At 29.9% G+C, this 26,905-nt stretch overlaps 4 protein-coding genes across 9 annotated transcripts; 2 read left to right on the top strand and 2 right to left on the bottom strand.

Annotated features, from left to right (window-relative positions):
- Positions 1–923: 923 nt before the first annotated feature.
- Positions 924–5,140, bottom strand: LOC406118 (DDB1- and CUL4-associated factor 11). 4 transcript variants are annotated; one of them, XM_026440147.1, is made up of 10 exons: positions 4,787–5,140; positions 4,237–4,345; positions 3,910–4,156; positions 3,676–3,822; positions 3,419–3,600; positions 3,253–3,345; positions 2,881–3,127; positions 2,614–2,769; positions 2,421–2,527; positions 924–2,299 (listed from the first exon to the last, which is right to left on the bottom strand). In XM_026440147.1, exons 1-10 carry the CDS (start codon positions 4,864–4,866, stop codon positions 2,144–2,146), a joined length of 1,524 nt encoding a protein of 507 aa, XP_026295932.1. In that variant the 5' UTR covers positions 4,867–5,140; the 3' UTR covers positions 924–2,143. The 4 variants fall into 4 exon arrangements, with proteins under 4 accessions (XP_026295932.1, XP_026295939.1, XP_026295938.1 ...); XM_026440154.1 differs by lacking the exon at positions 4,787–5,140 and adding an exon at positions 4,657–4,769; XM_026440153.1 differs by lacking the exon at positions 4,787–5,140 and adding an exon at positions 4,638–4,663.
- An 868-nt stretch (positions 5,141–6,008) lies between these two features.
- Positions 6,009–18,316, top strand: LOC413759 (SCY1-like protein 2). Of its 3 annotated transcripts, none has more exons than XM_026440134.1 (18): positions 6,009–7,195; positions 8,615–8,882; positions 9,108–9,242; positions 9,348–9,569; positions 9,671–9,791; positions 9,854–9,940; positions 10,034–10,179; positions 10,245–10,375; positions 10,435–10,549; positions 10,635–10,780; positions 10,857–11,010; positions 11,073–11,313; positions 11,974–12,142; positions 12,332–12,513; positions 12,579–12,635; positions 12,711–12,949; positions 13,268–13,551; positions 14,497–14,676. In XM_026440134.1, exons 2-17 carry the CDS (start codon positions 8,730–8,732, stop codon positions 13,535–13,537), a joined length of 2,568 nt encoding a protein of 855 aa, XP_026295919.1. In that variant the 5' UTR covers positions 6,009–7,195; positions 8,615–8,729; the 3' UTR covers positions 13,538–13,551; positions 14,497–14,676. The 3 variants fall into 3 exon arrangements, with proteins under 3 accessions (XP_026295919.1, XP_026295928.1, XP_026295921.1); XM_026440143.1 differs by lacking the exon at positions 6,009–7,195 and adding an exon at positions 17,055–18,316 and having other exon boundaries at positions 8,730–8,882; positions 13,268–13,405; XM_026440136.1 differs by lacking the exon at positions 6,009–7,195 and adding an exon at positions 17,055–18,316 and having other exon boundaries at positions 8,730–8,882.
- Positions 18,317–18,568: 252 nt separating this feature from the next.
- Positions 18,569–20,384, top strand: LOC725279 (zinc finger protein 271). The gene is made up of 3 exons (XM_001121147.5): positions 18,569–19,035; positions 19,245–19,421; positions 19,542–20,384. Exons 1-3 carry the CDS (start codon positions 18,862–18,864, stop codon positions 20,355–20,357), a joined length of 1,167 nt encoding a protein of 388 aa, XP_001121147.2. The 5' UTR covers positions 18,569–18,861; the 3' UTR covers positions 20,358–20,384.
- A 2,098-nt stretch (positions 20,385–22,482) lies between these two features.
- Positions 22,483–26,844, bottom strand: LOC725237 (protein scabrous). Its single transcript, XM_001121110.5, has 3 exons — positions 26,157–26,844; positions 25,712–26,051; positions 22,483–24,730 (listed from the first exon to the last, which is right to left on the bottom strand). Exons 1-3 carry the CDS (start codon positions 26,384–26,386, stop codon positions 23,219–23,221), a joined length of 2,082 nt encoding a protein of 693 aa, XP_001121110.2. The 5' UTR covers positions 26,387–26,844; the 3' UTR covers positions 22,483–23,218.
- Between the last annotated feature and the right edge of the window lie 61 nt (positions 26,845–26,905).

Here is a 26,905-nt window from a genome sequence, read left to right as displayed (position 1 = left end):
ACAATACAGTGTTCAGCCTTTTGTTTGGCTTCCAAATATGCATTTGACGGCTATAAATGGTTGAGAAAGGAAGGTTGAAAATCTTTTATGGTTTCCTTTAAAATCTGCAAAACTTTATTCTTGTACATACTGATTTACTGTTTACATCACATCATATTATTATAAGTCATTAAATTTTTTTTTCTTATATTGAGCTATTATATTAAATAGATAAAAAAAAATATTTAATCTTATAAAAAAAATATCAATCGAAATTTTTTTATTTCTTCGAGTAACAAATATTTTCATTTGAAACTTTTTCCTATCATAAAAAATAAAAGAGATTTAAGATATAAATGGGATATCCAAATATATTATATTAATAAAATAAAATAAGAAAAATCTTTTTAATTACTTTATTAATCAATTAAGAAATCTTACATTTCAGAATTCATAATTAATCTAACTTTTAAGTAAGTATATCATATAATAATATAAACGTTATATAAATGATTAGATATTAGTAAGATTTTATTCTAATGTATAGATATATAAAATAGATATATATGATATACATTACAGAATATATAAATATGTATAGATATAAAAAATAAAAATAAAATAAAAGGAACATTTATATTATTTTATTAAATATATATTCATTTATTTAAATTTATAATAAAATTCATGAAATTATATAAAAAGATTATTCATAATAAATAAAATCGTATTAAATTATTAAATTATCAATTAATTTTATACAATATAAGGAATAAAAATAATAAATATTTATATTTAATCAAATAAATTATATCTATTTTTTTTCTATGATAATAATTTTTCAATTTAATATTTCTTTTAATTAAAAATAATGCAATATTAAATATCATTATATAGAATTGTTGTTATTTGGGAATACAATTATAGAAAATATAAAAACTATATTATTTTCTAGTAATTTATTAGTATACATGTTTAATATAACATTATGTATGTATATATAAATATATACACGCGCGTAAGTGTAAATTTGTTTACTGTCAACACCCTGTACGTGTGTGTATGTATGTGTATGTGTTTGTGTTTAATTGTAATGTAATGTCTCTATATATTTATGTATATCTGTACATTTTTGGGAGTTTGTATGCAACATTTAAACATACCTAATAAAATACGTACATCGAAAAATGTACACATGACGTCCTTTTCGCACTTGGTCAGTTTGGAAAAAACAAACTTATCTTGTAAAAACCACAGATTCGTTCCATCTTTTTCTTTTATTAATCTACTTCATTCTCGTTTATAGTTCCCATATCCTCTTATTATTTGTAAAATTATACATATTTTTTCATTCATACAAAAATTACACGGAGGAAAAATAATTTTTTTTTTTTTTTTTTAACAAGAAATATTGGATTGAGCATATACTTTTGTAAAATTATTTCCAAAAAAACAAAGATTGAAAGAAAAATTTATAGATAATTTAGTGATACTATGATACGATATGAATCGAAGACATTTCTCTTTTGAAGTTAAAATAAAAGAATGTGAAATAGATAGATATTGGGAAAGGAATATGAAGGAAAATAAGGAGTAAAAGAGAAGAATAAAAGAAACAAAGTGATGGAGAAAGATCTTCGTTTCGTGTCAAAAAAAAATCTTTCTAATTCACATAATAATAATAATATACACACATATATACATATATATATACATATATGTATGTATACCATATATTTATACAATATACATTTATTTTGTTTAATGTGTTATGCATTTTATAGTACGAAATAATAACGCGTTTTCCTCCACTCAGATTTAATATGAAAAAGATAGTTAAATATTGAGTAAAAACAAATTCGGTTCCACGAGAATGACTTGTATAGTCGGTGCTGTTGTACCTCGTCTATTCCGTTATCAATATGCATATAGTTTTGATAACGCATTATACCGACCAGAATGGCAGCATTGATTCTGTAGAGGTGCGTATTCAATAAAAACTCAGTCTTGTAGAAAAAGTTAGTCTCCTGAATTTCGATGATTAACAGTCACCGATGTAAAACTTTTCTGCCGCAAACACTAGGCATTGTTAACTTTTTCCTCGTAGGAACGAAAAGACTGAATTCCCGAGAACATTCAGTTTCCCGGTTAAAATCTACGAGACTCAACACGCTGCTGCGTGTTTAGCTCTTTGAGCAGCTATTCGTTGACTTCGTCTTAAAGTACGCGGAGGTGATTCTGCATCAGTTTCTTCTTCCGAATCAGAATTATCAAGTGCAGTCTTCCCAGCATATCGCCAACTAACAATAGCACCATCCCACTAAAATAAATTTATCATATAAATGTTATTAATAAATGTTATTAAATGTTATCAAGTAAGTAAATGTTATTAATAATTTTATATTTAAATATAATTTTTTCAAATGTATATAATAACTTACAGACGTAGAAACGATTTCCTGATGGAATGGGTGCCAACTAACATCACGTACACATCCTTTATGCCCTACTAAACTACTAACTATCCTACCTGTTAAGACATCATATACTGAAAAGGGGATTTAAAATGGTTAATAAATTTATCGTAATGTATAAATTTAATTTTTGATACAAATAAAATAAAAACTTATATACTTATTACTCGTCCTGCGGCACATCCAGTATAGATATACCTTTGGCCGGTAATAGACGAAGGTGAAAAATGACAACGTATTAAAGTTTGAAGAACGGAATGACCACGATAGGTCATAATGCTAGTATCACCTTCCAACATATTTCTTGCTTTGTGCACTATAATAAAGAAAAAGATTTCCTTGTTTAATCGAGATATGAAGTATTTAAAAAAGTATTAAGCATATTTAAATACGGAACAAAAAAAATGTCATTGATTTTGTTACTGACATCGCTTTGGTACTCGTTGCCATCGGTAATCCCAATTTTGATTCGCAACAGCTTTACGTGTATTTTGTTCACCGTTATGATCAGAAAACGCACGAACATCCCATAATTTAATCGTCTGGTCTTTACTATTGGTTATTAAATAACGACCATCACCACGCGGATCAATATACGTTATACCATCCATATGACCAGCTAATACCCCAACAGGATGTGGATCGGTTTCATTCAAAGTTCTTCTATCCCAAACCTGAGCAAATCACAAAACAAAAAAATAAATAAAGGAATTAAAAAATAAAAAAGTACTTATGGATATGTATAATTATATCATAACATATAATAATAATAATCATTATATAAGTGGATGATAAATACTTTACAAAGACCATCATCACCAGCACTGTACAAGATTTGAGAAGTATTGTCTGCAAAAGCAACTGTATTTACATCATTATCGTGACCTTCGATCTATAAAAAAAAAAAATAAGTAGGCAATAAGTAATGAAGTATTAAATATCAAAAAAATACATTGTATACATACTCTAAAAGCCCGTTGATGACATTCTCGATCGTAAACATAAAGATAACCATCATTTGCTCCACCTAAAATTTCTCGGCCATCACTTGAGAAAACGAGAGAAAATACACAAAATCTTCGATCTTCCGGACACAATGACAATGATTCTTGTGCACTTGAATCTCCATAAACGGGACATAGATATACTGGAAAGGAAAAGAGAAAAATAAAGGAAACAAGTTTATAATTGATTCATGTTGCTTTCAACGGTATATACTTACAACATTCTGACCAACTAGAATAAACAATATAATTCCCATCAGGACTAAATGCTGTGTCTAAAATACTCCAACCTACATCTCGTGCAGGAATAGTTTTGAATTGTACAAAATCTCCATCATGTGTTCGGTAAAGACGTAAAAATTTATCTGCCAAAATATTTGATGAATTATATAAAAAGTTAAAATTATAATAAATAATAATAACTTAACTTTTAATATAAAAAAAAAACTTGCCTTGACTGGCAGTTAAGAAAAATCTTCCATCTTTAGAATAAGAACCACAAAATGCTTTGGTACTATATTTAGCAACTTGATGCATTTTATTTGGTAAAAAATTGCTACTTATTCTGCACCTTTCTCCTGTACTAAAACTAGGGCCTAGAGCTCTTTTTTGAATCATTGATGTCACAGACAAATTACGTTTATCAATGTTATCTATAAATCCGCATGCTTGTTTTGTGGCAAGACTTATTTCACTTTTCTAAAAAGGAAAAAAACAATAAAATAGAATATTAAGGAATAACTAAAAATAAATTTTCTATATATTTATAAATGACAAACATCTAGTCTGGATGTATTTGGCACAGACGTAATTCTTGGAGGTTGTGAATTTGCAGCATATTCTTCGTCCGAGTCATCATGATCCGAAGATATGATATTCAGTTGACCGCTGCAATATTCAAAACGGAAAATATTAATTTCGATTTTGTAATGATGAAGTCGATAAGGGAAGGTGAGAAAGAAGGTTAGGTTATCGAAAGATACAAAACAGATTAAGGTATCAAAGTATTTTGGCAAAACAAAAAAATACAATAAAACTAAACGATTTCCTTGAAGGAATCTAATGTTTACATTGAAAAAGCAAATTATCACGTATCTACTGAGATATTTAATAAACAACAAATTTTACAAAGAGGTTAGAATTCCTCCTGTTCTTGCTCATTCGTTCTTTCTCTCTCTACCTTTCTGTCATTCGTTTACCATCTCTTTTCTTTTTAGTATCTAAATTTTTTCGATCTCTTTCTATCAACAGGCATACGTATACACACGTTCGTAAGAATGATCTACAACGATATTAAACCTTTCGCCTCCGAGATAACATTGAACTAACCTGCGTATCAAATATTGTAAGACAGCAGCGAGCCCTGGATCGTGCTCGATATCCATATTCCGTGAATTAATGCCTCCCATGCAGCGAGCAAATAAATCTTATTTACCGTTTAAAAGCAAACAAGGAAAACGTCCAAGGGTTGATGGCGTTAGTGCAGTGACTATGACAGTTGAAACAGACGATGACAGGAACGGAGAGAGCGCGTGAGAATTTTGCGTGTGTAGAGGGGAGAAGAAAATGGATCGTAATATCTTAAATAGTAGCAATATAAAAGAGTTAATTATTAAAAAAATAATAGATTGAAATTGTGTTGTGTTTCGAATAATAAGGACATATATGTCCTAAAATTCAGTGTGCGAATGAAGAATGAAGACCGAAAAAAAACAAAACTCAAAAATGAGTGAGGAGGACGAGAGAAGAAGGCGCGCTTAAAATGTATTTAAATGTCGTTTTCAAATGTCGAAATAACGACGTTAGGAAATTAATTATAATTAATTACCTCGGAATACATTTGTGAATGCTATAAATATGAAACTTTATATGTTATAAATACATAGATATAAAATTCTGAAGACAATTAAATATGTCGTATATATTATCGATCATTTTAAAATCGATTTTAACAAAGAGCATAAAAGTGATAAGTAAATTGCTTATAAAATAACAAGATAAAATAACAAGATAAAAAATAAATAAAAAAGGTAAATTATATATCATTCTATATTCTATATTCGATTCTATCGAAAATATTAAATGACACTAAAAATGAAAAATTTTTATATTTTTCTTGATATAAATTTTCCATAAATTTAAAATTAAAATTATTTAATTTAAGAAATTATTTAAATTACAAATATTTTATAAAATAATTACAAATATGAATTTCTTGAAAGTGATTTAAATTATCGTATGTTTTTTTTATGCGTAAATATATACATAATCGATATATTTGATGTATAATCGATTTATATAATGATATGTTTATTTTGATTTACAATATCGATCAAATAATTAAAAATGGTTGATGCAGCAACTTTAATTAAACATTTTAACAAATATATTATTTTCACACAAGTTATAAATGAAAAAAAAAAAAAAAAGTTAATTAGTATTTTTAACAGAAAATATAAAAGAATATTTGATTAAATAATTTGATTATGATTAGTTTATAATCATTTAATCAATAAGAAAATCTGTAATATACATACACAGAGGAATTAGTCATATATAAATGTGTGTATACATATATAGCATATATACATATGTACATACATATTATGCATATACATAAGAATTAATTTGACCTATTTTCACCTTCTCTTCACCTTTTCCAATCCCACGCTTCCTGCTTCTGTCGTTTGTTCTTCTCATTTTCCCGTCCCACCGTCATTCGTAAATTGTAATCCATAATTGATAATCCGTAATCTGTAAGCTGCGATGGGGTAACCCCTACCTCTCCCAGTTAATTCTCCCTACTTTTAGACCAAAGTATGGCATCCCCTAACCCCTATCCCGTGACCCGCAGCCGCAGCTACCTGCAGCCCAGACCTATAATTTCCAGGCAGAGACCTACACCCTGGCCAGAGCCGGAACCAAGCTGGAGCCGAGGTCGTAGCCAAAGCCATAGCCGGGATCGGAGGAGGACGCGCATGCGTCTTTTTATCATTTCCTTGCGACTTTCTCGCTCTTCCATCGAATATACCAAACCACGTTAATTCGCACAACGTTCATCGTCGAGAAACAAAAAAGAAGTCGAAAACGAAGACGAAAGTTTTACAATGTTGCCGATTATCGAAACGATAATGCCACTTTACACCATTATCGTTATTATTAATTAACTCGGCGATTACTCGAAAACGAAGACGGAAATAGTGCCGGGAGTAAGGACAAGAACAAGGATAAGAACAAGAACAAAGACGAAAATAGACGCGAATACGAGAGCAACGAAAACAGCGATAATAACGACTTTTAGCGCGTCTCAAGTGTCGGGTATCACGTTAGCGGAGACGACGAATGAAAGAACAGGGAAAAGAAGGAGAATAAAAACGTGGATTAGACGACGGAAGAAAGGAAGAAATAGAGATACATTGATTTTCGAATATAGAATACGAACGTGTCAAAATGTCTATGGCGTGATGGTTATTAATTCGAATCGTTCGATGTTGTTGTGCGAAGATATTTAAGTGACAGTTTGAAGAAAAGGAGGAAAAGTGTGTGCGTGAGAGACAAATTCGTATCGAATAGTGATGCAGTCGCGCGTCAATTGTGCCCTACTGTTCCTTTGGATTCCTCGCGCGATCCTCGCGCGGCGCGCGCGTGCTCCGAACTATCGCGCATCGCGCATTACCCTTCTTTCGGTTTCTTCATGCTTATAGTGCTTCTATTCCCGTTGTCGTCGGCAACAGGTGAGTCATTCTGAACTTTCAGCAGTTCTACATTTTTTTCTTCGTCCCCTTTACCGATCTTTTTTTCCGCTCTTTCCTCTTGTTTTCTCTTTCCCTCCTCCGCCACACACTCTCTTCTCTCTTTTTCATTTTAAATGCGTCTACATCCTCGTCTATATCCTTCTTTCTCGTCTCTCTCTTTGCTTCTCTTCTCGTTTCTTTTTTTATCTATTTAATTTTTTCTTTCTTGCATTTGAATCTCGTTTTTTTTCTTTTCATTTTTATTATTTTATTATTCATAATTTTTTAATTAATGCGTTTACCAGTGATCTAATTTCGTCGTCATTATTCAACGAAGGGCAACAAATTATTATTCGCAGGCGATTATTTGTCACAAATGATAAACTGCTGTTCTCTGCTTCTTTGAATAATTGACCCGGCGATGCGTGGATTACATATTCGAATCGATCGAGTTCCCTTTGTGTTAAATGAATCAAGTTTCAATTGAGCATAGTCATCTGGATGGATAATCTCGATGAATATGGATATTCATGCCATTCCTTAAATTTCTCGTATATCGATATTGATTCCTGAATTGAGAATTAAAAAATCACATTTTTAAACAATCTGTTCGATATTCGTTATAATTCTGGACACCTTCGTTTGAACGAGTCACATATTTTTAATATACGTTTTTTATAACTTTCGAACGTTTCGTCATTCGAGAAAAATTACAAATATCGCGCTATTTCCTTCCTATCGATCATATCATTGATACAAATTTTTTTATCCCAAATCAAAACTAACATTTATTAATTAAACATTATTATATATTAATAAATAATTTTTTCCAACCTTCGTACATCAAATTATTTCGTAAAGCAATTTTTTAAACCCTGAAATTTAATTTAAATAACGAATCCTTTCTCGTTCTCGTTTATTCACACTTTGGATAAATCTATATACAACATCCATGCAATTATTTTAAGAAAAAAAAAAACATAAAATACAAGAAAAATAAGTAAATTAATATTCTTCTTGTAACACTGTTTCATTGAAAATCCTTCGCATCTGTCTAACTCAAGGACGAACGAGAACGAAAAATGCGTCTATTTCCGATTGTTACGACGATTCAGAATGATGCGATCCTATCGGATCCGATCCGCTTTTATCCTTCGAATTATACTGATTCGTTGCGGAGCACGTATACAGGATCGCCTATGAGGAGGTACTATGAGGTGGTAAATCGATAAGGAGTTGCGTAAGGAGAAGAAGAGAAAGTAGAGCCGCAAATTCAGAAGGGAGAAGGAAAAGAAAAAAAAAAAAGACAGGGAAAATAACACTGGCATACATTCGACTATACACGAAATATGAGAAATGATCGATTCTTATTGTTTACGAATAATGATATCAATTTAAAGAAAGATTTATGCTTGATCAGGTGGAGGGGAGTCCGCCCGATTAGAAGACGATTAAAAGGAGAAGAAATCGAAAGAGGCGATTGATCGACGCGATCGAAAGTGATTCGATGAGCATTGAGGATTAACGCAAGTGTCGTTATGTTTGCCAAGTCGAAAAGTAGCGGCTCGACACCGAGCGTTCTACTTCCTAATCCTCTTCAGAATTTGTACGACGTTGGCAAACAAACGGCTACCGCAGGACCCGAAAACGCCTGGCGTATATACAATGGATACACGAAAGCGGATCGAAAGGTAATACTTGATCGTCCAATTATTCCCTTCAGAAATGTATGTTTTAAAAGCGAAACCCTCGAGATTTATTCTCCACGATTATTTTCATCGCGTAATAATCGTACTTCGAACTACAATTCTCTCGAGAAAGTTTTACTCTCAAAAAGTATACGCAATTATTTATTATTCTATTATTATATTAAGATTTTATTTCTTAAAATTAACTCGTTCCCTCTCTCGTTTCAGGAAGTTTCGATATTTTTCTTTGACAAAAGATCGGTCGATAAACTTCACAAGCCGAAGCGGAAAGAAGCGGTTACGGAAATTTTACGAAACGGTGCGCGACAAATGGAACGAGTATCCCATCCAAAGATTCTGCAGGTAAGATGTTTCCTTTTTTCCTTCTATCTTTTATTTCTTTTTTTTTTTCTTCCTTCTCTTCGCTCTCGAAAGCGTGAATCGCTCTAGAATTTATCTATCCCATAGGCATACAAGGTCGAAGAATGCGCGGATAGTTTGGCGTTCGCTTCGGAGCCGGTCCTCGCTAGCCTTGCGAATGTTTTAGCTTACCAAGAGCAACGAGCGAACAACGTCGGCCAATCGTCGACTAACGTAACGAAACAAGCTTCCTCCACCCCCAGTCATCGGGCTCCGTTCACGAAAGAGTACGAGCTACTCGACATAGAGATCAAATATGGATTACTGCAGGTGAGATCCATCGAGATTTTATCCTTAATTGTCCGCTAAATTTATCTTGAATTCCTTTTTTTTTCCTCTTCTCTCCTCTCTTTCTCTCTCTCTCTATGTAGATCACAGAGGCTTTACTTTATCTTCACGGAACACGCAAAGTCCTTCACAGGAACGTTTGTCCAGCGAGCATAATAATTACCAAAAGGGGCACTTGGAAATTGTCAGGTCTCGAATTTATCGGTGAGTTTATCATTTTTAATGTGCTATCTTCATGATACGATATCCTTTTTTATTTTTCCTAGAAAAAATGAAGGAATTGCCAATGATATCGTTGCAACCTTGGACCAACCGCATGTCGAAAATGACGCAACCGAATCTCGATTACATAGGTAAGAATGTAAAGATGGTGGAATTGGGCTGAGCTTCTTTATAATTTGTATATATATATATATATATATATATATATATATATATATATATAGCACCGGAAATACAGCAAAAGAAAGAGGGAGGTTTCTACAGCGACATGTACAGCTTTGGTATGACGATATGCGCAATTTTCAATCAAGGGCGACCATTGATTCAAGCGAATCATAACTGTTCCGAGTACTTGAAACAATTAGAAAACGTGAGTCCATATCCCCTTTTTTCCACGATATTACTTGATTATCTTCTTCTTCTTTATTTCCACAGCTCGAAGAACAAGTTCATGTGATATTACCTTTAGTTCCTCTCCCTCTTCGAGAAGCTGTTTCTCGACTTTTACACATCGATCCAGAGAAGAGGCCAACCATTCAAGTTTTATCCATGATCAAATATTTTCAGTACGTGATTTTTCATTCTTACTCTTTAATAATATTTTAATAAATATTTTATTTTTCAGAGATCCACCCGTATACGCGCTTCAATTTCTCGACGTGAGTAAGATGAAAGACGCGTTGCAGAAGGAGCATTTTTATACGACTACTTTAAAAGGAATATTACCATACATACCAAGGGTAATGTTATATTTATATACAAGATAGTACAAGTGTTTATTTTTGTTTACATAAAGATATGTAAAAATGAAATTTGAATTTGTAGAAACTTTGGTATCAACATATTTGGACGTATCTGCAAACTGAATTGGAAAGTGAAGAAGTTCAATCGGCCGTATTGCAACCGGTACTTTATATCGTACAGAATAGCACGCAAGAGGAATACGATCAAATTGTATTTCCATCGTTACGGTAAGTGTTGCATAAGAAGAATCAACTAAGAGCTCTCCCTTTCTTATTTGTATTCGTACAATTAATTTAATCGTAGATCGCTTTTCTCGAATCGTAAATCGGTTCACGGAACGGTTACCTTGCTGGAAAATTTGCATTTGATATTAAAAAAAACATCTCGAGAATATATAGAGAGCGAAGTGCTCCCTATGTTGTACACATCATTCGAGAATTCGACTACCCAAGTGCAGGTACGTTGGAAAGAATTAATATGTATATAAATATAAATTTACAATCACACGCGTATCCGTAGACCGCAGCTTTCGTAGCCGTGTCGAATGTGACCGATTACATACACGACGAGGCCGTTCGAAACATCGTGTTGCCGAAATTACTTCAAGCGTTTGAAAAGAATTTGGTCGATTCCCGTATACTTATGAACGTGATACCCTGTATTTTAAATCGTTTGGAAAAACAAAAGATCATCGATTGCATCTTACCGTTATTGTTCAACGTAAAGCTTCAAGAACCGGAGATAATCGTTCGGGTTGTAAGTAAGTAATCTTTCTCATCTTTTCATGCTGATTATATTGTATCACGTATACATACCTCCTTATAAAAAAAAATCTTACAATTTTATTAAAATTATTGTAATATATTATATGATATAAAGTATGAATAAATAAAAAAACTATATGGCATTACTATACTATATATAATATGGCTAATATATATTTATTGGATATTTGGAAAGATTGATTCTAAAGATGAAAACAAAAATTAATATACAAAGATTAATAAAAGTATAAATAAATAAAAAAACTATATGGCATTACTGTTATATAATATGGCTAATATATATTTATTGGATATTTGGAAAGATTGATTCTAAAGATGAAAACAAAAATTAATATACAAAGATTAATAAAAGTATAAATAAATAAAAAAACTATATGGCATTACTATACTATATAATATGGCTAATATATATTTATTGGATATTTGGAAAGATGAAAACAAAAATTAATATATAAAGATTGATAAAAGTTTAATTTAAATTGTCTCTAGAATTAATTTTCCAACACTATCTGACGATATATTAATATAACATTCTTGTAACATTTGTAACATTCAAATGGAGTGTATTCATACGTATACATATACGGATACACAATAATTATTGTTGGATTGCAGTTACAATTCGATTTCCACAGAGATTTACAGATTAATGTTGAACGACAAAAAATATGGATTATCCGTGAATTGGATGGCGACCAGGGCAATGCCTTCTCTACTACCTCAAACTATTAACCCAGCATTGAATCTCGAGCAGTTTGAACTACTTCTCAAAGTGTTACAAGATATGTTGAATCACATCGAAAGGTGAAGGAAAAAATGTTACAGATTTCACTTTACAAATTTATACGAGATCATGAATAATCGATATTTTTTATTTTTTTTTTTACGTTTCTTATACTTTCTTTTTTGTTTGAATTTCATTTCTTTTCGTTGCACTCTCGTTTCCGTTCCTTGTTGTGTTCGTTTGCTTGCTTTTTGCCCCTTTGAAATCAGGAATCAGAGGAATCAATTGACGCTGGATAATTTGTCGTTATCGAGCCCGGAACGGTATCGAAGTTTGAGACATCAACACAGCACGGACAATATGTACGTTGCCCCCTTTAATATACCAAATCTACGTATCGAGCAACGTAAAACTTCCTCGGCTGAAGACATGGCTCGGAAGAATAGCACGAGTAAGAAAATAATTTATGAAACATAAACATATATATATAATATATAACTGATCTCTTTCTTGCAGACTCGATGTCGACGACAGTTTCAGCTGAAAACATGGCAAGAAAGAACTCGATGATAAGTAAGTAATATAATTTTTCTCTCTTTCAATGTTCAATTTTAATGTCTATTTGTTTTATCATTCTTCCTATTCCAGCCATGTTCAGATGGTTCTCATCGTCGAACAACGATAACAGTAATTTCTTAAAAGTGACGAATACCTTTACGAGCAGACGGTTGTCGGATAATACTCTGATGACACCGAAAATACGGGTAGCACCGTCGTGCGAAAGTTCACCAGGTGCTACGCCAGGTGATGGATTACCCATTCGACGACATTCGAGCACCGGTCCTCAAGACCGGCGGGGATCTAACATAAATTTATCCCCCCCCTTGGTAATTGTATCTTACATTTTGTATCTTTATCAATCTATTGATCTTTTCTCTTCGAAAAATTCGATTCATTTTTCTTATTCTACATATATTATAATGTAAAAATTGTATTATAATGAATTTGAAAATGATTATCGCATATTATAATGTAAAAATTGTATTATAGTCGAAATTTGAAAATGATTATCCGTCTACAAATGGATAAAAGAAAAAAAAAAAAGTAAATGTGATGAGAGGGAAAAAATTGATGAAAAACAAAGTTATTAAAAAAAGAGAGAGAGAGAGAGGAGGAACGTGTGATTATCTCGTTAAATTCGATAGGGTGGAATGCCGATTACCAGTAGCAGTGTTCCGTACCTGGTTAGCTCGAGCATGAATAGTATACGCGGCTCGAGACGTCCTTCCGTCTCTTCAACGTCTTCCCAGCAAGGACTGCTGCAGCAGGTTGGCTCCAGCATGGTAAGACAACAACCCCCCATCTGCCTCAACCTCAATGGACTACCACCACCACCACCACCACCACCACAACCACCACCACAACCACCAACACTTTCTCCATTACTCCAGCTACCGGGACAGTCTTTCCACTGACCCTCCGTCACAGTGTAAGGATATTCACTAGCTTATCCAAAGTCGCCGATGCTCTCTTTTTCTTTCTCTTTTAATTAATTAACGATATGAAATTTTTTTTTCTTAACGAGATACGATTTTTTTTTTTTAAATCATCGATCGCGAGCGACGATGTGTTTTTCTTTTTTTAAGAAGGAAATGAAAAAAAGAGGGGACAAAATGCAAAGGAAAGAAAAAAGGAAAACACACACATCGACGTATTTTTGGATTTTTCGCTTTATAAAGATTATAACAAAATTTAAATTATATTTTGAATCATTTTTCGAGCAAAGATATGTATATATATTTTTTTTTTTTTTCTCATAGCAAAAAGGCGGTCCTTGCTTATCCTGCCTTTTCCCAGCTTCTCTTTCTCTCTCTCTTCTATCTCTCTCTCTTTCTTGCTTATATTCCTTGCTTATATTCCTTCCTTCCTTTTTCTAGTTACTTGCATCTATTTTATATACTAGTTTGTTCAATTTTTTTTTTTAATAATATTGCTTCTTAAGTAAAATATCCTATCTAACATTTTGAAATGAAAATTGAAATTTTTTATTCATTTTCTTGAAACGTCTTTCTTAAAAAGAATATTGTAAAGATTTTGTAAATTTAAAAATTTTAAATCCTTGAAAAGACACGACAAAATTTAAAATATCTCAATATATATTTAAAAATAAAAAAAAAGCGCTAGATAGGATATTTTAAAATTAACAATAGTTGAATATATGGATCAATATGTATAAATAATTAATTGCTTCGCAGCTATTTTTTTCATGTGCACGTATATTCAATAATTTTTCGTCAATTAAAAAGACGAAAAGAAAGAAGAAAAATTAGATTTGATCGATAAATCGTTCGATCTGTATTATACCTGTATTATTCTTAATCTATTTAATAACCAATAGTTTGTAACTATACGGTTATTTTTCGTTCCGTTGCAGTATCAATTCTTCAACAAACAATTCGATGGTTAAATCTTTCGTCGAAGATCAAGTTTCGTAGGATATTTACGTTAAAATTAACAACGTAAGGAACAATTGGTTACCGTCCGTGCGACAAAAGGAGACATAGAGGAACGAAAAAAAATAATTTTATAACCATCTCCTATTAACGATAAAATGGTAATTTATTTCGTTTATTATTGCTACACTGCTACATATCTAATTGTAGGTAACGTATACAGTGCCGTTCCTAGATCCTTAATCGTCTAGATATAAAAATAATATCTTAATTCAATATTATTTAAAAATTTGATATGCAATGTTTACTTTTATATTTATATATGAATAATTATAAACAGTTATAGTGCAAAAAAATATTTTTTTAATTTTTATTTACATTAAATGAAACAAATATATCGTAAATATAAATATAAAACTAGTGCGTAACAAAAACTATTATATTCTGTTTAATGAAAGTAAAAGAAATTGATTTCACAAATTTATATTATTTGCTTTTTTTTAATGCAAATTTATCAATTGTCTTCAACAAATCTAAATTTTTTTTATATAAAATATATAATTATTAATTAAAATTTTATATAAAATAAATAATCTAGTTGGTTTTGACCATCTAGAGACATTTAGAGCATCCAATCAGGAACGGCACTGAACGTATATATACAAATAACTTTTCTCCTTAAGATATTCCACTACACTTATTTACATACATAATAAATTGGACCTTGAAACGGTGAAGATCACTTCTATAAATGAGCACGGACTTTGATTTCTTGTAAAGAAATCAAACGACTTGAGACCTTTTAAAGTGGCCTAACCTCATAAAAATTACATTAATTATATTATCTGTGTCATTATTCAAGATTCCAATAAAAGTATGGATGTGTATAAAAATATATACACACGTGTACCATCTGTAATTGCACGTGTAATCTATGGAACAAATTTGCAACGAATTCATGAATTGAATAATAAATGAAAGTAATGCAATATATAATAGAAAAATGGGGATATATGTATCGAAAAATGTATGTTTGTATCGAAAAGAGAAAAAGGGAAACGACTCAATATTTATTCTCGTATTAAGTTTTGTTATTTTAACTAAACATCGATTACACGTACGTATATACAGTCAGTCACGAAAGTTTTCAATCTTACATGAATTTAATAAAAAATTATTTTATTGAAACAAATAATTTTGGTTTGTATAAAACATATAATGTAAAGTAATTTTTTTATTAAGAGGATTAAATCAACTTTTAAAGTATTGTATTTTTATTTTTTTTAGGAAATATATATTTTTACACAAATAGAAAATTTTTAATTATTATTATATTATTAAAATATGTAAATTTTGTGTATTATCATTTACTCTCAAATAAAATTATATTTGAAAAAATGAAAGAATAATAACAATAATAGATAGTTTGAGAGTTGATTTCAGAAAGAAATCAAATATTCAAAGAAATTTTTCATCAAAAAAGAAATTAAATATAATATTATAATAAATACACTTTAATCAATGGAATTTCGAATTAAATGAATTTTCTTACAAGATAATGTATAAAGAATAAAGATTTCGTGACTAACTGTATATTTATGAAGTAAAATGAGGTTATATCACATATCACATGAATAATTTGTAAATATAAATATCTAACTTTTATGAAAAATTAATGAAGTTAAAATGCTTCTTTCTTTTTCCATCTCTTTCTATTATTTTTTTCTATAAATTTATATTCATGCATTTTTGAATGATAGGTAATAAAATATTAATGCATGTGTAATTCCAAGTCAATTGTAATATAAATAATTATCTCAGATTTTTTATTCTTTCCTCTAAATGTTTATATCTAGAAAAAGAAAGAGAAAGAAAGGGAAATAATAATATGATCAAAGTTATTTATTTTTCTGATTGAAAAATATCGATCAATCGAAAGAAATGACAATGAGTGATTTTAAAAGGAAATAAGTTTAATGTCAATTGCATATACATATATTATGTCCACTTATGATAAAAGAAACTATATACATGCGTATAAGAAATATTTAAAAGATAAGACGTGTTATATAGAATTAGAAATATTTATGTATAAGTTATGTGTTGCAAGTTGATAGAAAGAATGGATACCAAAATGGAATATGAATATTAAAATTACTTTGCACAGAATGCATTTTAAAACTATCATGTCTATATACATATATTTCGATATACATATATATACATATCAAATGCGCACATTTGCGCGCATTACAATTTAAATATCTATATATACTTTGGCAACATTTCCTCCACTCGATTGTATTTAAAATTTTTTTAATCCTATAAAAATGTATTGTTATGACATATTGATATTTCTATATTTTGGAATGTATGTACGTATGTGTATACGTTTGTGTGTATATGTTTGTATGTATTTACGCGCGCGCAAAATATATGTACGATCGATGTGGATATAAGAGAATGAGGAAAAAAAAGAAAAAAAAAAAAAAGAAGAGAAAAATGCGTGTATGTTTAAAATGTAAATACGTATTTGCAGGCAACAGAGACTGATTGTTTTTCTGGAGTATTATATGACACTAGAAAACAAAGTGTCCTTAAGGTGTTCGGGATAAGAAATTATTTCACGTTTGTGCTTGATCGTACAATTATGATCGTACAGAAATCGTTAAATAATGCGTGGACAATCGTGGACAATCTTATAGGCAATCTTGGACAATCGTCGACAATCAGAAACGAACAGGAAAAAGTCGATACAAACGAATTGTAATGACGTATTCGTGTTCTTCTACGAATTATCTTTTGATAATTATTCAACAAAATTGTAATTTATCAAAAGTATTTGAACGTGCATAATACATTGTGAACTCGATACATTGAATCATCATTGAGAAATCTTGAGATCTCGTGTATCCAAGTATACGTATATGTATCGTGATTATAATAGAAACAGAAAATGACAATCATTCGAACAAAAATACGGATTATTAGGAATTTTGGGCTCTAGCATTTTTTTTTTTTTTTTTTTTTTTTTGACTAGTGGTGTATCTGTCGGTCAATAATGCAGAGTTCTGCCCGAAATACATGTAATCTGGTAAAAAAATTTCATATCTATTTATTATTCTATTCTTTGAATATTTTTCTCTATATATAATTTTTTTTTTAAGTCTCATCGTTTTTGTCATTTTTTTTTTTTGCCATCGTTTATATTCTCTTTGCTTTTATCTATTAGTGTTTCTGCTTTTACGATCGTTTTTAATTTTACGTTATCTTTGCTTTCGATGCAAATCAGAAAGTACAAAAATTTTATCATAATGAAGAATATTTTACGTTAAAATATTTTTCAGTATTAAGGATCCAGTATTATATCCACGTACGACGAGTAAATAATAGGAAATATATAGTCATAATGTGTCGACATAATTGTAAAAAAATCCGCCTTTGCTTCCGTTTACCTTTGTGCAACATGTATCGGGCTTCAAATTATGTACACTTATTCAAATGATATTCTCATTGATGCAATATCGTTTACGATATTGTTACGTATTGTCATTTTCATCGTTATTCCGTAATTATGTATGTGCAAGAAAGAATACGTCAACGAGTAATGTGCTCAATAGACTTCCTATCGAAAATAGATGTTAAACTCGTCCGAATGCAATTAATTCATTCTCCATGATATATTGTTCGTGCACAAGCAACATCCTTTTTCGACTAATTAATCCGTTCTTGTTATTAAGTATATATATTTCCTGTATCTCTTTCGAAAGATGTACTATAATAAAAACGATGGTAATCGAATAGTATTGAATATTCTTCTGTACGTTAAAGAAATTGTCAAATTAGTAATAATTATAACTATTATTAATAAATAACTATATATAATAATAATTTTTTTTTATAAAAAATGGCTATCAATTCATTTTATTTAAAAGCCTATTCAAAAAAAAGAAGTAACCTAAATTCCAACCTAGGAAAAAATCACCTATTAAATTATATATCTTTTCAAATCATTAATTTTTCGTCCAAAATATTTTTTAATATTATCAGTAGCTTTCGGATAAATCGATTTAAATAAAAAATTCTTTAATAAAAATTGTTTTAGTAAGAGTGAGAGCAGACTCATAGCGAAAGGGTTAAATATTATACACGTGGTCTCCCTTCCCTAATCGAGATTTTATTACGTTGGTATTATATGAGAAATCAAGTATTGTATACAATTCGTAACTCATATTAGGAAAATAAATATAAATATAAAGATAATATTAATATAAATTGAATATAAAAATCATGAAAGTGATTAGAATTTCAAGACAATAACAATAAAAACTATAAAAACAATAATAATGGACACAGTACACAACAAAATGAAGCATTCATTGAACGGCGCAGAAACTTGCGCATTAAACAAAACGTGTAGGTTATGCCTTCGTGTCGAAAATCATTTAATATCGATATTTACCGAAGAAGAAAAGTCAAAATGCTTGGTTTCTCGTATTCGAGATTGTTGTCCTATTACGGTGAGTAATCTTGACACTTTATATTATAGTTTTTAATTGAATTCATAATTTTTTGTTTTGTCTCCTTGCACATTTTATTTCCCACTTCTAATTCAAAACACAAATTTTTTATATATATATGTATATGTATATGTTTTTACGACATATATTTATCCTTTTTTTTCATATATGATGTATATATATATATATATATTTCCGAAACCAATCAGTTGGAAGACGACAGACTACCGAAGATGATATGTCACGAATGCGAGGAAAAGGTAACCGCTACGTTCGAATTTCGCGAACAATGCAGAAAATCGGAACATTTTTTGCGATTACATTACGAATCGTGTATCTCGGACAAACTTGATCTTGTTAGAATATCAGATTACAAAACTGTTTTGGTAAGTTTGATTATCAATTTATTTTTAATAAGTATAAGTTACTTTCAAAATTAGACTTTTTCTGGTAATTTTTCTTTTTGTAACAAGAAGAACAATATTAAAAAATTGTAACAATTTTAGGATTGCAATGTTAAAGCTAATTCAAATATGTGTACGAATCTTGATGTAATCGATTTGAAAGAAGATCGGGAACATTCAGAAAAGAATCAACAACGAGCATTTAATGAACAAAAAAGTGAAATTTCCATATTAAAAGCACAATATGAAAGAGAAAAAATATTAGAATCAAAAATTGTTCATAATGAAATTGTGGAAGAAAAGGTAATGATGAAATCAGTATCGCGATCATTTTTTAACGATGATCGAAACCACGATGAAGAAGGAAAAAATAAAAAAAAAGATAAGATGGTCGATCAAATTTATTTTTTCAATAATGAACATAAATACATAGAGAAGAAAAGCGGCGATAATATTTCCACGGAAAAGGTGCAAATTTGTAATGATGCAATAAAAATGCCATATCTGTGCGATATCTGTAGCAAAACTTTTGCTTCGAAATCTGGATTGCGATTTCATTTGAAATCACATGATGCCATAAAGTCTTATCCATGTCGATACTGTGATAAACGATTTGTAATTCCTAGTTACACCAAAAGACATGAAAAAATTCATACGGGCGATAAACCATTTATTTGTCAGTATTGTAGTGCGACTTTTGCTTCTTCAAATGGCCTAAAATATCATTTAAGACTTCATACGGGTGAAGCAAACTATTCTTGTAAAATTTGCGGCAAATCTTTTTATCGACATAAATATTTAAAGGAACATATATTCACACACACAGGAGAGAAACCATATATTTGTAAAACGTGCGGCGCTTCCTATGGAAGTTCTGGCAGCTTGTTCGTGCATAAGAAAAAATGTAAAACTATATAAATTATTGTATAAAATATATATATATATGTATAAAAAATAATGGACATAAAATAAGTAAACAAATATATATTTTTGACCTAACTAATCGAAAAATACTATTTTGGGTATGAAAAAACTTTTTTTCATATCTAAAAAAATCAGAAAAAAACTATCTTTATATTTTTCATATGTTCAAATTTAATAAGACTATTCAAACAATTATCTGAAATGTAAATATCTTTTTTATTGCTTTCTGTCATAAATAGGATATAGGATATAAATATGATATATAATTTTTTAATTTTTTTCATGTTTTAGAAATTCGAAGATTTGATTCATTTATCATATGTATACCAAATTATCGATTGAATATGGAAAAAATAACATTAATAATAATTAGAATTAAAATCTGATTCTACTATATAAATTATGAATGAATAAAATATATTGTATAGATTCAAATGAAAAACAAAATATAACATTTTATGGGATTTGATATGATATGATATCATATCATAGGTAAATTATAACATATCCTAGATATAAGATTTTTATATTTAATTTTATGGTTATTATATTACGGTTACAATATACAATTCATTTTTTTTACTCTCTTATCATTTTAGTATCACTTTCAATGTTATCTGCACAGAATAAGATTGTAAGTATCATAATAGCATAGATTAATAAATACATACTAGACTACAGACTAGATATAAAATCTAAAATTTTATATATATTTAATATTATATAAATATAAAAATAAATCAATATTTTTATAATATATATTTTTGTATTCCAAATTATCTAGGTTAGGTTGTCTGTTTTATAATTCCTAATCAAGATAATCAAGATATATAATTCCTAACAAAGATATACGAATTATTATAATTCATCTCCATTATAAATATTTACTTTATCGACTGGCCATTAAGATGATAGATACTATAGATATCTGCTTTATTCACCGAACATGTCGCCAAATCCACAATTATATAAAATAATATACTTTTATTCGTATAGTTTTAGATAGGTTATATATGATTATATTATTTTCTGACTATCGACAGATTTTGACAATTCTTCTATAGAGAAGAATCAAAAAGAAAAAATATTAATATATTTTGTATTCACTGAAAACATGCCACAGTTCATTTTTCAAATCATCTTATTTTCAATCTTCAAATTCTTTATTTAATCAAAATCTCTGTTTTTTCTTTAAATCAATATTCTACAGTTTTTTATAAATCAGTGCGCAAATAGAATTCATTCTTTTACTTCTTTTAATTTCCTGTAGTGACCTTTTTTTATGATCTTTATCATTTTTGAGAAATAAAATTAATTCTTTGTATGGATCATTATTCAATATTTTTTTAAAAATATTGTTATTAGCAAATTATATTAAATATATCAAATAATCATCAAATAATCTTTTTATTTGTATTCAAAAATTACTCACCAAAAAGAAAATTGTAATCTCCGCCACAATAGAGCCTGTTTATTTTCGCTGCTATATACGACAACTGCGATCCATAATGTATTAGAATCCGGAAGGAAAGCAAATAAAAAAAAAAGGCAGAAATAAAATAGAAATTAAGCAATCAGCGCCATCTTTAGAATAGCTTGAATAAAACAACTATATTCTACTATAGATAAGAAGAATAAATATAGAAGAAATAGAAATAATAATTATCAGCGCTACTTGAGTACCAAAAATAACTAACAACACTCAAAAGATGGCGCTGATGATCAATTCTTACTCTACCTTACCCTACAATATTAAAGAGATGTTTTTGATATTCAAGAAATGGCGCTGATGATCAATTCTTACTCTAGCTCTGTTTTACTCTTTGTTTGTTTTATACGTGTTTTAATTGAAATACTCAAGATGGCGCCAAATCCTCAATTTATAATATTAAAAATGATAAAAGCATTCTTGAAAATATGTGTAAAAAATTTTAAAGAATAGAATAAAAATATATTGATCAAAAATTAAAAAAAAAATAAATTAAAAAAAAAAATGATAAAAAATTTAACAATAAAAAAAAAGAAAAAAGATAAAAAAAGAAACTTTTAATATATCTTTAAAATTATTATTAATTTTTTTCTTAAATTATATAATTATATATACAATTAAATAGATGTGTATAAATTTTGTAATAGAATTAAAAAAAATTTTTATTCAGAGAATAAACATTAATAAAGATAATAAATACAGAGGTAGTGATGTCGCTATCCGAATTTTTTGGTAATTCGAATATATATTATGAAATTATGAATTAACAATGGCTAATGCAGAGACTTTACGATTATGGATGAAATATCATATTATCTCTTTACCACAATTTAAATATTTATATACATGATGGACGAAATATATCACGTCGCAATGTTTATTATATAATGTCGCATGAAATACAATAGTCTCCACTTTACCAACTTTTTTAATTGCAATTGAATCCACTTATTGTGCAAATTAAAAACTTAAAAGGATTTTGTAAAAAAGGAAATGAGTATAAGTCAGATTAGTAAAACATTAAAATCTAAATAAAACAAACATTATTGTATTTCACATTTTAACAATATTATTAATAGGCAACATAAGGAATTTTGATAATATGATGTTCTCTATGTATTAAATAATTTCTTTCCAAAAAATTGATGAATTTTTAAATAAAATATCTCATATATATTATCCCTAATAAAAAACATGCGAAAAATACTTTGTCCATAATGTCATATAAGAAACATTGTAATGCAAAATATTTTATCCATAATACTGCATAATGAACGACATCATGATAAAATATCTTATGCGATAGCAAAAGAATTAATATAAATCTTTGGTATTTAAAAAACAGGAATTCGATAACCAAACATTATCATGATCGACAATCGGTATTTCTGCGTATGGACATTTCTGAGGAAGCAATCGACATCCATTGATTAACGTCAGATCGAAACCATGTTAAACCTAAAGAATATTTTCCATTTAGATTCGCGTGTTGACATCGACTAAACCACCATCCACCATGATAGTTTCTGGCACAATGAGTTGTACTAGTGTCCATATCACGATCTTTTGCACTGAAAGCCATTCCATTCTGATAAGACAGAGCATCAGTCGCGTTACCAGAATATCCGTAAACATCTAATCTATAACCACTTTCTTTCGATTCAATCCTGAACGAATTGTATTCGGCACGCCAATGTTGGCCGTAAATGTCTAACATATCGATGCGAAGACTGGTACAATTGTCAGAATTGGTGAATCTATGAAGAAATTCATTACCGATCCAATATTCGCTGATTGGTGATCCGAAACCGAGAGAATAATCGTTCCAATTACGATCGAAATCGAGAGTTCCATCAATACGGCGAGCAATTACGATCCAACCTTCGTGGCAAAAAACTAATATCGGTCTGCCTTCTTTATTCGTTTTCAAAAGTCTTAGTCCGTCCATAGGTTCGTTTATAGGTTCGTTTTGCACACAATCACTAGTCAAATTGTATCGAATTAAATGATATCGATCTTCGAGTTCTTCAAAAGTCGAAAACGCATCGTTTGTCGATTCCAGCGATGACGAGATAAACGAGGTAATCGAAGGTCGATGAAAATCGATTATCGAACAAGTAGCATTTAATCGATCGATCACTTTCTCTTGTTTATCGCTTTTCTCTTGAAGTTTAGACGCACTGACGCTTAAAGCTTGTACAGTACGACGTAAATTGTTAAGCTCTTCTCTGGTCAACGAAAGTTCAGCCGCTTTTTGAGCGGCATTTACACCGAGTCGCATCAGTTCCCATTTTGTAGACGAATTATTTCTTTCTACGGCGTCTTCAAGAGATCGTAATGAATCGAATAATCGTGAGCCGAGTGATTCGTCGATATTGTTGGTGAAAATATCGTTCTTGTTACTAATATTTGAAATTTTTCGAGATAATTCGATTTGAGCCTTTTCTAAACTTTTTATACGTTTGCTTAAACCAGACCATTCTTGATTCTCGTACATCGTAATACGTTTTTCCAATGATACTCGTTCTTTCATTGTGAGAAAAATTTTATGTTCGAGACTTTTCAAACGATCATTCAGCCGCATTCGATATCCTTTTTGTTTCAAATAGTGTTTTCTTACAACTCTGCGTCGAGGAATAGTGTGTGACGCGACAGCTGTAGTCTTGGGATCGCTATTCCCTGTGTTCGACTCACCGAAATACGACGATACTGTTCCCACTACCGTGCCAGCTGTCACCGTTCGTGTCTTTTTTTCCATTTCTCTTTCTCTACCTTCTTCCCCTCTTTCAACATTTATTCTGTGTTCAATCAGGGAATTCACATTAGTTGAAGAGGAATCGCATTTAAGAGACTTTACTTCGATTTGGATTGAATTCAACTGAAATTAAAGTTTTTATCATGTTATTAAATGCGCGATATAAAAAAAAAGAAAGAAAAAACATATTTTTTACGAGTATAAATTTTGTATAAGTCTCGAATTGTTATTACGATTAATTATTATATTTATCACAATAATTGCAAATAAAAAAAGTAAAATATAAAAATTAATGCAGATATAAATTAAATATAAATAACGAAATAAAGTTACATAATATTATAATGAGAATTTCAAATATTTTGTATCTCTTTATATATTATGTATATTTTCTATTTTTTATTCAATTTTTCTAAATTTTAATAAATAGAATATATCAATAAAAAATAATAGCATAAAGAAGAAGAGTAAAAAAAACAGTATAACAAAAGCAGAAAGAAAAAATATAATCCGAAATTATAATGAACGTAGCTTCTTAAATGTGCAAAATATAAAAGATATATAAAAGAAAATAAAGAAAAATAAAAAAAAATCTATTGTATAAATAGAAATTAAAAACGATTAAGAAATATAAATGAACATTAAGCAGCTGCAGAATAATGAAAGAACCCGCCACTGAAATATGTAATCGGTCGGCTAACTAACACGATGGCAGAGCCTAGCAGGTGTTTCAACTTGTCGGTGTTCCACATAAACGCAATATTCATCGAATTACTGCGTTTCTGCAGCTGTCTTGAAACAAAATATGCCACGTTACTTGTGTGCGTAATGAGTAAAGATACAGATGGTAGGAGTGTGAGCGAAAAATGGGGAAGGAGAGCAAGAATGAAGGAAGAGAATGAAAAAAGAAGAAAAAGAGAAAAAAGAAAAAGGTAGGGTGAAATCGTGGCAGATGCATACGATCGATCGGGCACGAGCAGGTGGACGAGCCCTGAACGATAAACAGGATTCCAAAGTGAAAAAAAAAAAAAGAATCCTAAACTAAAGAGAAAGTAACACGTGGTCCAACGACCGAAAAAAGCGAGTAGTCCAAGAAAATGTTACCTGACTGGAAATATCGGCATAAGTACGAAAGAGCAAACTAAACCGTTCTTTCATTGCGGCAATATCAACGCGAATTGTTCCGAGTGCAGCTTCGATCTTGGTAATTCTGCCACCGAGATTTCGAATTCCTTTTCCAACTGCAGCAACATCCCCCTTCAAAAGTGCAAGTTCACCTTTCATTCTGGATCTCTCGGCAAGTTCTTCGCTCACATTTCTTGTACGAAGAACTTCAGCAACTTCTCCCTGAAGTTCGGTAACAGCGCTTCCTAACCATCTTACACGCAACTTCTCGTTTTTAGCCTCGTTTCCATTACCGCCGTGTAGAGAGGTTATTTCTTTTCTATGAACGAATACCACCATCGCCAATAGAAATAAAATTCTACTTGTTAATTCGAATTTGATCATTTATCGAAACAATGCAACAACAACAAAGACTTTCTTTTACCTTAATTGTTTAATTTCGTTTTTCAAAACAAACAATTCTGTATTTTTCTCGATCGCATGTTTCAAGCTTGCTTCAAGAGCGTTGTAATCCTGTTGCCGGTGATCAAGAAGTGCATTTACTTGTTCCCGTAACGATCTTATAGCGTCCGAAATATTTTCCTCACCGTGAATTTCTACTCGCGTAACGACCACTACGAATATTATACACAATACCCAGCCTTTCCTGGTCATTTTTCTATATAATAATCAGTATTTTTGCTGTTATCATCGAATAAATTATAAATAACTAATGTACTAACTATACTATATTATATTGTTCTGTTATTAAATATTATTGACGATCGTTGTAAAAATTAGGCGTTGAACATTTATGGTTCGACCACCGAAAGCTCACTGGCTTAACCAACGGCCGCCCTGCCAGTTTTATATCGTCCTTTCCTTAAAAGGTTGGGGGTAGAGAGTATAAGGAGCAGGTGTGCATTCAGAACACAACCAACGTTCCGTGGCCATGCATTGTCTCGTGCCTGCAAACTGTGCTCTCGATACTCGGCTATTATCATCATCATCGGGTCTTTATCCCCATTATTTTTTATATTACTTCTATTTGAAATAACCATAGTTTACTTGTTGATTAAGAAATTAATAATTTATATTTTCGAATATAAATTTTACGTTATTGTATAAAAATAAAATAGATAAAAATAAAAAAAGAAAAGATAAATAAAGTTATATAAAAAATATATATATATA

This window comes from Apis mellifera, linkage group LG1, assembly GCF_003254395.2.
Source record: "Apis mellifera strain DH4 linkage group LG1, Amel_HAv3.1, whole genome shotgun sequence".
In the NCBI taxonomy this organism is placed as follows: domain Eukaryota; kingdom Metazoa; phylum Arthropoda; class Insecta; order Hymenoptera; family Apidae; genus Apis; species Apis mellifera.
This window is presented reverse-complemented; position numbering and strand designations above follow the sequence as displayed.

Excerpts from the sequence above, each read along its gene's own strand:
- LOC406118 (XM_026440147.1), bottom strand. The coding sequence starts at position 4,866 with ATGGGAGGCATTAATTCACGGAATATGGATATCGAGCACGATCCAGGG. Across the intron at positions 3,128-3,252 it reads GTGATGATGGTCTTTGTAAA|GTTTGGGATAGAAGAACTTT; the intron begins GTATTTATCATC and ends TGATTTGCTCAG. Across the intron at positions 2,770-2,880 it reads GCAACGAGTACCAAAGCGAT|TGCACAAAGCAAGAAATATG; the intron begins GTCAGTAACAAA and ends TCTTTATTATAG.
- LOC725279 (XM_001121147.5), top strand. The coding sequence starts at position 18,862 with ATGGACACAGTACACAACAAAATGAAGCATTCATTGAACGGCGCAGAA. Across the intron at positions 19,036-19,244 it reads GAGATTGTTGTCCTATTACG|TTGGAAGACGACAGACTACC; the intron begins GTGAGTAATCTT and ends GAAACCAATCAG. Across the intron at positions 19,422-19,541 it reads CAGATTACAAAACTGTTTTG|GATTGCAATGTTAAAGCTAA; the intron begins GTAAGTTTGATT and ends TAACAATTTTAG.
- LOC413759 (XM_026440136.1), top strand. The coding sequence starts at position 8,730 with ATGTTTGCCAAGTCGAAAAGTAGCGGCTCGACACCGAGCGTTCTACTT. Across the intron at positions 10,376-10,434 it reads TCCATGATCAAATATTTTCA|AGATCCACCCGTATACGCGC; the intron begins GTACGTGATTTT and ends TTTATTTTTCAG. Across the intron at positions 11,314-11,973 it reads GATAATCGTTCGGGTTGTAA|AGATTTACAGATTAATGTTG; the intron begins GTAAGTAATCTT and ends CGATTTCCACAG.
- LOC725237 (XM_001121110.5), bottom strand. The coding sequence starts at position 26,386 with ATGACCAGGAAAGGCTGGGTATTGTGTATAATATTCGTAGTGGTCGTT. Across the intron at positions 26,052-26,156 it reads AACGAAATTAAACAATTAAG|AAAAGAAATAACCTCTCTAC; the intron begins GTAAAAGAAAGT and ends ATTCGTTCATAG. Across the intron at positions 24,731-25,711 it reads ATGCCGATATTTCCAGTCAG|TTGAATTCAATCCAAATCGA; the intron begins GTAACATTTTCT and ends CTTTAATTTCAG.